This window comes from Nannospalax galili, unplaced genomic scaffold (genome assembly GCF_000622305.1).
Source record: "Nannospalax galili isolate Female #2095 unplaced genomic scaffold, S.galili_v1.0 scaffold455, whole genome shotgun sequence".
In the NCBI taxonomy this organism is placed as follows: Eukaryota; Metazoa; Chordata; class Mammalia; order Rodentia; family Spalacidae; genus Nannospalax; species Nannospalax galili.
Window position 1 is genome coordinate 158,110 of NW_008335815.1, and position 12,291 is coordinate 170,400.

The 12,291-nt window shown below is 45.4% G+C and overlaps 1 protein-coding gene across 7 annotated transcripts in view; it reads right to left on the reverse strand.

Annotated features, from left to right (window-relative positions):
- Positions 1-12,291, reverse strand: part of LOC103731999 (myomegalin) — a 243,565-nt gene that overhangs the window by 12,835 nt on the left and 218,439 nt on the right. For 4 of the 7 annotated variants that reach the window (XM_008830514.2, XM_008830515.2, XM_008830517.2 and 1 more), the window contains 8 exons: positions 12,019-12,245; positions 11,265-11,417; positions 9,654-9,839; positions 5,363-5,614; positions 4,383-4,514; positions 3,689-3,808; positions 2,160-2,349; positions 1,459-1,583 (listed from right to left, as the gene is read on the reverse strand). In XM_008830514.2, coding sequence (XP_008828736.1) covers positions 1,459-1,583; positions 2,160-2,349; positions 3,689-3,808; positions 4,383-4,514; positions 5,363-5,614; positions 9,654-9,839; positions 11,265-11,417; positions 12,019-12,245 — 1,385 coding nt within the window. The remainder of the gene's footprint in view (positions 1-1,458; positions 1,584-2,159; positions 2,350-3,688; positions 3,809-4,382; positions 4,515-5,362; positions 5,615-9,653; positions 9,840-11,264; positions 11,418-12,018; positions 12,246-12,291) is intronic. The other 3 variants (XM_017797497.2, XM_017797496.2, XM_029562263.1) reach the window with 2 other exon arrangements.

Genomic DNA, 12,291 nt, shown 5'->3' on the forward strand with positions numbered 1-12,291 from the left:
GAGCAAAGTTTCACTTATAATACAACTTAGGTGCCTTTGAAATTTGGATTTTAAAATGCTTTTGTAATGGACAGAAATATGTTGTTGGAATCTTCTAGTCTAACAGATTTAATTTGAAATGTTTTAGTTTTGTTTTGGGTTTTTGTGTGGTATTTTATTTCCTTTATACCAGAGCCGTTTTGCCATGCCATTTGGAGTGGCTGCCTAACTCTAGTGAAAAATTTTTCTATGTTAACAGAAGTTTGGTTTGTTAAAATTCCTTAATGTTTTACATTTTAAAAACTGTTTTTGAAGAAATATTCTAATTGTTTGCACTGTTACTGTTCTTTGCCAGCCTTTTCAGGAGCCAAAATATAAAAATACAAAAAAAATTCTGTTTTCAACATGGATTTACTTTCCTTGAAAGTAAATTTTTCTCTTGGTTTTTAGGCTTTCTTTATCCTAGCAACTGCCCTTTCCACTAACCCGTCTTCTCGCGCCTCTAATACCTAGTTTCCTTTACAGGCAGACCAAGCCCACATGCAAATGGCTTTGAACTTTAGCCATTTCTCAGTCTGGTGAGCCCCCTATACTTTAAGTTCTAATTAACTTTCTCTTTAGCAAACTTAGAAATTAGATCCAGCTTTAAGAAAATACGATTTTTCACCTGGATGGGGTGGTGAATGCCTTTAATCCCAGCACTCACGAGGCAGGCAGGCAGATCTCTGAGATGAGGTCAGCCTGGTCTACACCGCTTGATTTCATTTTTTATCTTCACTGAGTCTCATCCCATTGATATCAGCCCTGTCATAACCTGCTGTAACTCATTAACATGAAGATTTGAAAACTTTTCCCCATTCAAAGAATAGGGAAATATACCAAGATTCTCAAATACTAGATTTTTATTTCAGCAGATGGAAAAATTGCTCAATACAGTGCTTAATATTTAAAGCTACGTCTGAAATTTAAGTTCTATTAGTGGTATTTCATACAGCTTTTTCCCCCTTTTGGTTTTGAGTCCATTTCTTCACTGGGGAAGGGAAGAAGGGGAGATGTTGGCTGTATGAACTGTTCTAGCCTGTCATTTAGGATATTTGAAATCCTTTCAACTGGGGATAGCACTAGGACAGGTCTTTGTGTTAAACAAACGTAAAGGTCTTTATGTTAAACAAAACATATAGCTGGGCACGGTGGCGCACACCTTTAATCCCAGCACTTGGGAGGCAAAGGCAGGTGGATCTTTATGAGTTCTAGGCCAACCTGGTCTACACATTGAGTTCCAGGCCAACTGGGGCTATAGGGAGACCCTGTCTCCAAACAAAGAGGATAATCTAACCCTTGATTAATTTGTTTCAGACTGCTTAAGTGGATGAAGTCTGATTTGTGTGGCTTGTCATTAAGGGTCCCCAGGCTGGATCTGCTTGGGTCAACAGTACCTCACCTTCGGGCTGTATAGCAGAAGGGAGAAGGGGCTCATACCTTTCAGGTCCTTCTTAGGATTTCCACAAAGCGACTCGTAGATCTGTAGCTCTGACTGCAGGGACTGGAAGAGCTGCTGCTTCTCCTCACACTGTTGCTGTAGGAGGGCCAGCTTGTGCTGCAGCCTGCCAGAGAGAGGCAAGGTCCTCTGAGCTGGCAGGGCCACTCAGCCCCATTGGGTCAGTAAGCTGTGAGCCAACCTTTGCCTCAGGGAATCTTAGCCCCAGATATCAACTCCTGAGTCGGGCTGGCTATCACTCTGCAGATGAGGAGGCAGAGTCTGGGACAGAAGGTGAGTGAGCATTGCTAATGTTGGAGCATTAGGTCCTGGCTGGCGGCAGCACAGGCCCATCACAGGCTCCTCACTGCCCTTACAGTGCTCTTCAAACTGACAGGCAGAGTGCTTCAGTGGGGTAGCAGCTTCCAGTTTTTGGTGAGAGTGGTATCCTATGTCTAATTGGAAGCACAGGGATGTTTGCCTGCCAGTCTCTGATACACGGAAATCTTTGTAATAGGATTGCATCTCTCTACTTTGGGGTGCAAAAGCTATTCTTTTTGCTCAAAATAGGCTTCCTTTTGCTCCAAGTCACCTATGAAGCAGGAATAGCAGGAGACTGAGGTTTCCAAAGGATGCTACTGTCTTGTCAATGTCCCTCTGCACTGAAAATGGGGGCCCCTTCCCTATCAAAGGCCCCTCCTACCTGGAGTCATTTTCCTGGAGGGACAGACGTTCCTCCTGGAAATGCAAGATCTCTTGCTGTTTTTCCTGCAAGTCTTCCAGAAGCTGTTGCCGCTCGACTTTCTGCTGTTCCAGCTCCTTCTCCAGCTCTTGAAGCTGGGATCGAGAGGAAAGCAGGGCTTCTCGTAAACATTCTGTTTCCTGAGAGTGCCCTGGTGATGGGACATGGTGTTTATAGCGTGGGCCCAAAGCTCAGTAGGACAAGCCCAGGCAAATCTGAAGCCAGGGGTGGGAGGGACCTGTATAGGTGGGCAGTTCACTTGGTGGGCCCACATGTGCTGGGGAACAGTCATTTCTGATCCTCTGTTTAACTACGGCTGCCCTTGTTCTTAGAGAAGAAAGCCTGGATGCAAAAGCTCACCATTTTCTAGATGAACATCCGAGTGTCCATCTTGAATATTATCAAAGATCGACACTCATTTCCCATTTATTGTTTTTAGAATATATTGTTTTTCATCATTTTAAAATTGGGACATTTGACAGTATGGCTTTGGGGCATCTCTCTGATCAAACTTCTCAAAGATAATCTACAGGGACTCTGCATATAAGCTGCAGGTTCAGTCAGTCCTTGGGTACAGTTCCTGGGCCTGGCAAATTGTACTTGTCAAAACCTCTTACTATTCTCACCTGCGAGGACTATTCTACTCTCCTCAAGTGCACAGTGGTCGTTTGCTCCCTCTGCCTTCTCTCTATCCATCCACTTTGCTTATCTTCCCCATGCAGGACCCTTGCCTCTCAGGCCTTCTTGCACTAGCATAGCTACCTTCGAAAATTTCTTCCTGCCTTTAGCTTCCATAAACAATCCTTAATTCTAGGCTTAATCCTTTTATATATTACTTTTATAGCTTTTTATGGATGTTCAATAAATATTTATAAGTAAAAATAATTGTTTATAAGTAATACATTGATTTAATCGAGTCAACTAACACTAAACTCATCTACCTCCCAGGCCACATGAAAAATGAGGCCCACCTATACCTGACCATCAAATAAGGTTGGGAAAGTTCTAGCAGTTATATTATCCCCTCTCCACATAGAGCCATAGGAGGACTGACCAGAGAGCAGCCCAAGTGAGGGATGTGGGAGGAGGCAGAGGGATGGCTGAGCAGAACTGAGAGATCTGTACAGGGCTGCACTACAGACTGGAGAAGTGTGAGACACAACACAGGCACACATATTCCCTCTTTTTGGGGTCCTAGCCAGCTGTAAGTGGGAGGTAGAACAGATCCCAGGCTAACAGCTGGGTTGACAGCCACTGGTCTTGGACCAATGTGGGGTTTCCTACAGCCATTCAAGCCCTCCTGGAGTCTAAGAGTCTGAGGGCCATGGTTGGGGCCCTTAAGGAGTAGCCCTTTGTAGACTGAAAATGGCAGTGGAATTCTGGGTAGTTGTTATGTCAGCCTTCTCTTTACTTCTTCAACTGGTGATTGGCATGGCCAGGGAGGAAAGAGAGCCAGGAGTGACTGCAGTGGATGATCTTACACAACCCACCTCTGGAAGCATGACTCAGCTGAGCCTGCAGGCTTCGGTTTTCTTCCCTTAGGGCTCTGTTCTCATTGTAGAGCTGAGGCATGGACTCCAGGCCCTGACTGTAGAAGTGAGAGGTGGAGCCTGTTCCAGAAAACACACACATGCCCCATGTAACAGATGCTGTCCCATTCTCACAAAGATCTGCTGTCCTGACCCAGCAGAAAGTCCTGGCCCCCAAAGCCTGGGATTTACTAAAGCACAATGCTGGGTGCCAGGTTTTACATATCTATTCATATATGAAGCTGTTTTATGTTGGACTCTCTTTCTCCCTAACTAGCTGGGGCTGCTTGGTGGAAGGGACAACTGTGCATACACAGGGTGACTTCCAAACAACAGCGTCTTGGGGTAGATGAGGAAGAAAGGCCACCACGTTGAAGTGGTTGAGGATGGGTCTTCACAGACCAGGCTCTACCACTTACCAATTACAAGGATGCAGAGAATCAGCAGGTAGTATATTAAGAGATTAAGGACAAAAGGAGGAACTGGCCTTGAGGAAAGTCACTCTGAGTTCAGCTACATCCATAAAGTAAGAAATACTTGCCCTACCTTCTGGGACTGACCATGAGAAGCAAGTAGAGTATATCAAAGTGCTTTGACAGCTTAAGCCTCTGCCTACCGGCCTTCACCTTCAGAAGCTGCCTCCCTGCCTACCTACCGCTTTCCCGGGCCGTGGAGCTCAGCCGGTGCTGCAGCTGCTCCCGCAGCCGGTCATTGACACAGATGGACTCCTCTAGGCGCTGGCGCAGGTTTCGGATCTCACCTAGGTGCTCTTCCAGCAGGTCAGCACCTGCAGCCATCCCAGTACATGGACAGAGGTAGGAAATAGAGCGCTTGTTACTGGGGTTGGGGTAGAGCCCTTGCCATGGACCCTCAGCCTAGTCCCTAAGCTTTACCCTCATTCTGCCAACTGCGTTCTTTCACACAGGCACCCATGGGACACAGGCAATGTCCTTAAAGAGAAGAGAGCTTTTCAAGCACAGGATGGCCCCTTGCTAAGGAAAGCCCATGGGTCTCCACCCACACACAGGTTTGTTATTGAAAGGGAGCTCCATATCACTTAGAAAAATAACTAATGGCTCTGCACAGGGCCTGACTGCCATCTGGCAAGACATGCCACCTCCTAGGTGTGGTTTTGAGGGCAACAGGGAAGGCCTTATGGCCTTTTTTAGTGCCCTTATTCTTTCTGATATATGGCTCGACGGTTTTTAGCAATCCCCATCCTTTCCCACTTGAAGGGAAAGCCTAAGGTAAAAGTACAACACCTTCAACCGGCCCTTGTATCTAAGGACTGATACACAGTGCTTCCCTAAGTCACTTTTAATACAGGGGAAGAAAGGATAGCCTGAAGGTGGATTATTTCAGAAAATAAAAAGCATGCAGAAAGGTAAGCAAAGAGATGCTAATGACAGATTACATCAAGTCAACTATTTCACTTTGGGCTTAGTCTTTTTCTGAAAAATCACAATTGTCTTAGTGTTGGAAACAAGCTACATTCCAGGATTTGCTTGCGTAGCTGAACCCCTTCATTTGGTGTGAGTGGGTTTTTTACATGGGACGTATTTGTAGGCTGGAGAAGTTGTGTCCTTTCTATGAAATCCTTAATCGATGGGAGCGAGGCCCAGCTCTGTGCTTTACCTGTGGGTTTGGCGTTAAGCTGGTACATCGAGGAGCCTGAGGAGAGGTCCCCAGAGATGCTCCCTTTCTGAGGCCTCATCATGTCCCACTGGCCACTGCTACCCAGGTAACCGGGCTCCAGGATTCTGCCCAGTTCTATGGGGCTCCTTGTAGGAGAGTGGGGCTGGGCAGGGTTGAGGTAGTGAGAAGAGCTAGCTTCCGAATGATTGCTCAGCAGTGTAGCTGTGGAAACAGGAGGAGCAGCACTAACACCTAGGCAGAAAGAAACAGGAGTGAGAAACAAACAGGGTATCAGAAGTCCAGGACCAACAAGGACTATGAGACTGCTGAGGATAACTACAACCAGCAAGTATGTCTCAGGTCACTGTGGGACACCGTTTAGACAAAGTTTCAAAGCTTCAAGCCTGACGTTCACCCTTTACATGGCCTAGGATGAGACACGAGAGGTAGAGGATGGATGAAGGATGTGCAAGCCACCTGTGCATGCGAAGGATAAGTACAAGAGCCCCACCCCTGGCTCCTAATGACATTCCACATGACAGAACCCAGGGAAGTTCAAGAAGGAGTCACTCCCAAAGTTAGGGGTGAATGGGCTGGAGGGATAGAGCAGCCATTAAAGACTAAGGTTAACAAGGAAACCACCCCCAAAACGTCAAAGGTTTGAATCCCAGCACCAAAGTTAGGGGTGAAAAGTATGATGGGATATCTGACTAGGCATACCCATAAGCAGGACTATCTGTTTGCCTGCGAATATTTGCCTTCCCCTAAAACTAACCAGTCAATCTTTCCATTCCTCCTTTGGGGATGTCAGAGGAAAGAAGGGGGTATGGAATATAGCTAGATTTTTTCCAGACTGAAGAATTCTTTGCTGAGGGTGGGGTAACCCTGTATAGAACAAGTAATAATATGGATCAGTTGAAAAGAATTGAGGAACTAAAAAGTGTCATAAACCTTTCAAAGAATCACTGAACCTATCAAGGAGGGAAATGACACCTTTTGTTTCCTGGGCTGACGCCTCCACAGATCCTATGAAACCACAGGCCTTTCCTTGAAGGGAGGACCCCTATGCAAGCTTTCGATTCTGCTTCTATTTTTTTTAAGCTCAGTACAGGAAAGAAAGGAGAAAGTGTAAAGAGGTGCACAAGGCCACAGTTTTGACTGATTTCTCCTCCATACAATCATCATGGGCAGAATAGTCAGGCAGCTCCCCTGAAGCAGTCTGGAATGAGTTCATCTTTTTCTCTAATCAATTTCGACTCTTAGGAAGAGTTAGTACAATTGCCACTTGCCAATTTTCATACTCAATTATAACTGATTCTCAAATTTGGCTACATATTGGAATCACCTGAGAAAATATAAACATACACACGTCTGGACCACCTTAGATTTTGTCTTAATAGGTGTGGAATATATCTTGAGCATCAAACATTTAAAAAAAATCATCCAAGGAGATTCTAATAGCAGCAAAATTTGAGAAGTTCTGTCATACATCTTTCCTTCTCCAATGAGCAAAATGCTAGACACTCACTAGGCTCACTAGGGGTTAAAAAGGGTGGAGCTGGAATATAAACATCTATAATTTTACAACCTTACCCCAAAGTGAAAGGAGAAATCAGTGCTATAGGCAGTTTGCTTGCCTATTTATTTATTTATTTATTTATTTATTTATTTATACAGGGTCTCCCTGTAGCCCCAGCTGGCCTGGAACTCTCTCTATATAGACCAAGCTGTCCTGTATCTCACAGAGATACACTTGTCTCTGCCTCCTAGGTGCTGAGATTAAAGGGGTGCACTATTGGGCACAGTGACAACTTATTTTTAACCAAGGTCATGGGAGGTTCCAAGTCTACTGGTTACAGTGATCAGTATTCTCATGATTCAGTCTCCTCTGGTGACACCAGCTCTAAACCATGCAAAGACACTGTACCAGGAGCTCTTAAGCCCCACACATACCTGGGAAGCTGCCATGCACTAGTGTCCCTATGGAAACTCATTCACAATAAACACTGAGTATTAAGTGATGGTTTCTTGGAGAGGACCATACCTTCATATGGGAAAAGAAAGGCTACAGTCTTCCTTACCAAGGCTGGACCCATCTGAACCCATGTCAAGGGCTTCAGATGCTGACCCACACAGACCCTTTTTATGCACAGGGTTTTCCTTCTATTCTTTCCTTTGGACAAAGACCCATTGACAAACATGGAAAGATAAAGGAAAGAGAGAGAGGGAAAGAAATGGAAGATAGAGAATATTCATGTCATTTTTTTTTTGGTCTTTTTGAGACAGGGTCTCCCTGTAGCCCCAGCTGTCCTGGAACTCACTATGTAGACCAGGCTGGCCTTGAACTCACAGAGATCTGCCTGCCTCTGCTTCCCAAGTGCTGGGATTAAAGGTGTGTGCCACCACGCCTGGCCTAATATGTCACCTATCGATTGTTGGTCAGAACTGCCAAAAGAATACATTTTAGGTCATAAGTGCCAACGCCTTTCACTGGTCTCTAAAGAGAAAGAAAGCATTGTTGTAAAGACTCACTAGAGTGTTTCATCAGGGCTCAGTCTCACCCTAAGCAGGAGGGCAAGTAAGCTATCCTTAGTACGAAGGTATGGGGGAAGCCATGAACTTGGAGCAGAAGACAGGCTCCAAGCCCATCTCTCCCACTTAGCAGTTACCTTGAGCCTTTGCTGCTTGTTCTGGTCCCATGGTACCTTACACAGGACTCTGTAAGGTCATGTAGGGAAGCCCTATAGTGCTATTCAGGGGAAAGCTGAAAACAGAAGACTTATTCACTTAGACTTCATAGCCTACAGAAGGAGAAAGCTCTCCTGGAAAATGGCCTTGGACTAGCTGGTTCTGCAAATCAAGCTGGGTGCACAATAGATAAGCTATCCATTTTCAGGGCTGACAAAAGAAGTAGGCGGATCAAAATGCCATCAGGGGCTTTGGAGATACAAACTCTTGGCTGTGCTCTTTGGCCAGTAGACACCTGGGGTGTACTGAATCTTGCTATCAATCTCTGGCTCACCCAAGTTCCATTACAGATACAGACTGTGATTTTAACATAATCCTCAAACCCTCTCTAGTTGAAATGAAAAGCATTACTAGAAAGTGAAATCATCATGTGAACGTTTCCATTCTTTTTTTCTAAGCCTAAAGTGACTGCATACATAAAATTCTATGGTGAGGTATCCAGCTTATACATACAGCAAATCCTTTTTCTAAAGATGACAGTACACAGTCTATGAATTGTGTAAATAATTACATTAGGATTAATTATGCTTTGGAGTCAGAGGACAGAATTCACAGTCAGATGTCACAGTCTATGCTTATGGTTCTGTCTACCTCTCTCTTGTTTCCTATCATGGTGTAGGATGAACCGTGGACACAGAAGAAAGGGCTGTACCATCTCTGCTTCGGAATCTCTCTACCACCACCCTTCCTGACTCAGGTTGATGATTTCAGTTGCTAGACTTGATTAGGAACATTTCACAGCACAAGAATATAACAGCCCCACAAAGGTGTTCATGAATATGGTCATACATTTTTTTATATTTATTTTATTTTATTATTATTTTTATTTTATGTGTATGAGTGCATATTGCCTTCATGTATGTGAGTGCAACGTGTCATGCAGGGCTGCGGAGGTCAAAAGAGGGCTATGGATTCCTCTAGACCTGGAGTTAAGGATGGCTCGTAGCCACCATGTGGGTGCTGGGAATCAAGCCTGGGTCCTCTGCAAGAGCAGTCACTGCTCTTAACCGCTGAGCCATCTCTCCAGCCCCAGCCGTATATATTTTAGAGACAGGGTCTCCCTATAGCCCCGGCTGGCCTAGAACTCACTATGTAAACCAAGCTGGCCTTGATCTCACAGAGATCCACCTGCCTCTGTCTCCTGAGAGCTGGATTAAAGGTGTGAGCCACCATGCCCAGCAGAATGTGGTATTTTTAATGGTTATGTTATCTTGAAAAGGCAAAGCATAGTATCCTATCCCCCTGCCAATAATCATTTCCCCAGACTGTCTTGGATGCATACTAACATACTGGGTTGTACTCAATTCTGTAAGCAGTATGTGAACACCAGGTCTAAAGCCTTAAAACACATCCTATGACTAATGGCACACATATCTGAAAGATAACAGTAAATATATTTCAAATAAAAAGCAAGCGGAGCTTTCTCTCCATCTTCCACTGTGACATGTGCCCATTCTTTTTCTAGCTCCACCATCAAGCCAAAGCCATGCAGAGCAACACTGTGGGGGCCACTCAAGCACACCAAGGCAGCAGCTGTGCTCACTTTCTCCCAGCTGCTTCTGCAGCATCTGCAGCTCCTGTTGAGCCTCAGCCAAGGACACCACCGGTGTCTCACAGCAACCAAGGAGGGGAGGACCAGGGGGGCTGAAAGGCAGGAAGCTGGATGGAGTTGAGGGCAGTGGTGCCTGGGGGAGGCTAGCCGGCTTGGGTATGGAGTTAAAATGAAAGCCTAGAAACAAGGAGTTAGGGAGAAAGGAGACATTATTAGAGAGAAAGTAAGAGAAAAGCATAGGTAAAAGAGAAGATAAGGACATTCCCTGACCAGACATGAGCCTGCCATGTATCACTCCATGTGGTACAGGCTAAGCCAGCCAGGGTTGAGCGTGCTCCTAAGAGGTGGCCTGTCTGATCTCTCTAGACCAACAGAATTGTAAACTCTAGGAGCAGGGCTTGGAAATTTACATTAAAAAATATTTCCAGGTGCTCATTATGTAACCACTGTACAGATGAATCTTCAGCAACCCTGTGAAAATCCAATGCTTGAATCTGCTTCCTCTTTCTAAACTAAAAGTGAGAGGGCAAGCAGTCAATGGGGGAGGGGCAGGAATCAAGACTGCCCTGTGGAGGACTTCGAATGTGGAAGACAATGATTACATCTAAAACATACCCCTGTCCCCATAAGACTGATATCACGGCAATACTGCAGATACCCAAACTGCCAAGGGACATGGCCCAGGCATCTTTTAGAGAAGTATTCTGATTTCAAAGCCCCTGACCACAGGCTCATTTTGAATTGAAAGCATTTAGGCAGGTATCTACAACTCTGGATGAACAGCCTTTCTCTCATGATCTCCTGGTCTAGCTGCTGCCTCCAGTGGTCCAGAAATGTGGAGCCCAGGCTTGGGTAGTGAGAAGAAGCTTCCTCTCCTTAAGATTGTGGTTGAATTGCCCTTGGGAAGGAGGAAGACGACAGAAAAAAGCACTGTGCTTTAGGGGAGCATCTATATGGGAGTCAGACCTCACCACAAACTACTCTGAAGGTAGCCAGTCATGGCAGAAGGCAGGAAGTAAAGACTAGCCATCTCTGGAGCAGAGCTGTGAGTAAACAATGCAGCCCCTGGCAATTCTGCTGAGTTGTGAAAGTGATTGTACCTCTCTTGGTGCCTCTAGGATATGCACCATGTACAGATCATGGATTGCCAGTTCATTCATAAATCCATCAACAGTGCAAAATGAACAGCATTTATCTATGGAGTAAGTCGTACTACCTACTGAAAAGGACTTTGTACCAATTAAGTGGGTAATGTGAATGGGATCAGTAGATGTGAGTTTTTGTTGTTTTTCTTTGAGTGTTTTAATCCCATAAAAAAATTTCCTTTGTTTCCTAGAGCAAATGAGAGAAAGAAATGAAATGTTTATTTTAAAAGAAGTAGTCAACTGTTGGTCAAAACTGGCATGCAGATCAAAGCCTGCTGCAGACTACTATTTTCTTTTTTCTTTTTTTAAAATTAGACAACATGAGCAAGGATGTCCCTTGACTTGGCCTAGGATGTGATGCATTTAGGCCTCTAAGAGTTCCCATTTTTGTCCCTGAAGGAAAGCCGAACAGGCTGCTGAGGGAGAGGAAGCTGCTGCCCCACTGGCTGTTGCATACCTGGATGGGTCTGGATGGCCTCCTTGGGAGGATTCTGGGGACTTGGCAAGCTGATAGGGTTGCTGCTGGATTCGGCCTTAACCCCCTGAGATGCGCTGGTTGCTGATGGTTTAGAAGACAACACAGCAGAATGACTTGAATGATGGATGGAATCTACAAAACCCACGAATGAAAGAAAATGTTTGGTGTTCTACAGAGAACTGGGACCTCGGCCTTACGTACTCTCATGGAAAACTCCAAGCCCAAGGACTATTTGCAGTATTCATTTTCTTGATTTTAGATAGATAGCTACTTTAGTGAAATAAGCCACCCTAGGGGTGATAGTGGGAGCTCAAAGTCCTGAAATCATGAAATGGTACCTCCAAAAATATCCCATAAAACTGGAAGCATCCATAGATACCCACAGATACTCGGGGGCACTGCCTAGAAACTTCAAGTAGCAAGATCACTGCAGGAGAGATGAGATACTCCCTCTTAAAGAAGGTGGCCTATCAGACAGAGGAAGGTCGGCCACCTTCTTTCCACACAGAATTGTATCCCATCAAGTAACGCTGGCAGAGCCCAGAGTGACAGAATTCCTTCTAGAGTCAGTAGCAGAGCAAGAATCCTAACCCATGGGAGCCTGTGCTTGGCACTTGGTGCCAGAGCCATGTTCTGTTCAGCCTGATACACGCCAAAGTGGACTATAAGGCCTGGTTCCTAAGGTCTCCTCTCAGTCTAGACAGAGATGGTATGCTCAGACAGTGGCGGCTACCTGAGTGACCACCAGGTGACGCCTTCTTCTCTTCATAATGTGTGTATTCGCTGGCTATGTCCATGTCAGAGCAAGCTTCCAGCTCATCAGACAGGAAGGACGTAGTGCTGGCAGAGCGGTGGGAGTCAGACAAGGCATGGCTGCTAGGGGGTGAGAGAGACTGGGCATCCAGCTTGGCCTGCAGGACTTCAATCACTTTCTCCTTCTCCTGTAGCTCCTTGCTGAGCCTGGTGGGGAGAGGGGTAGACCACAGGTGAAACAAAGGTCACCTAA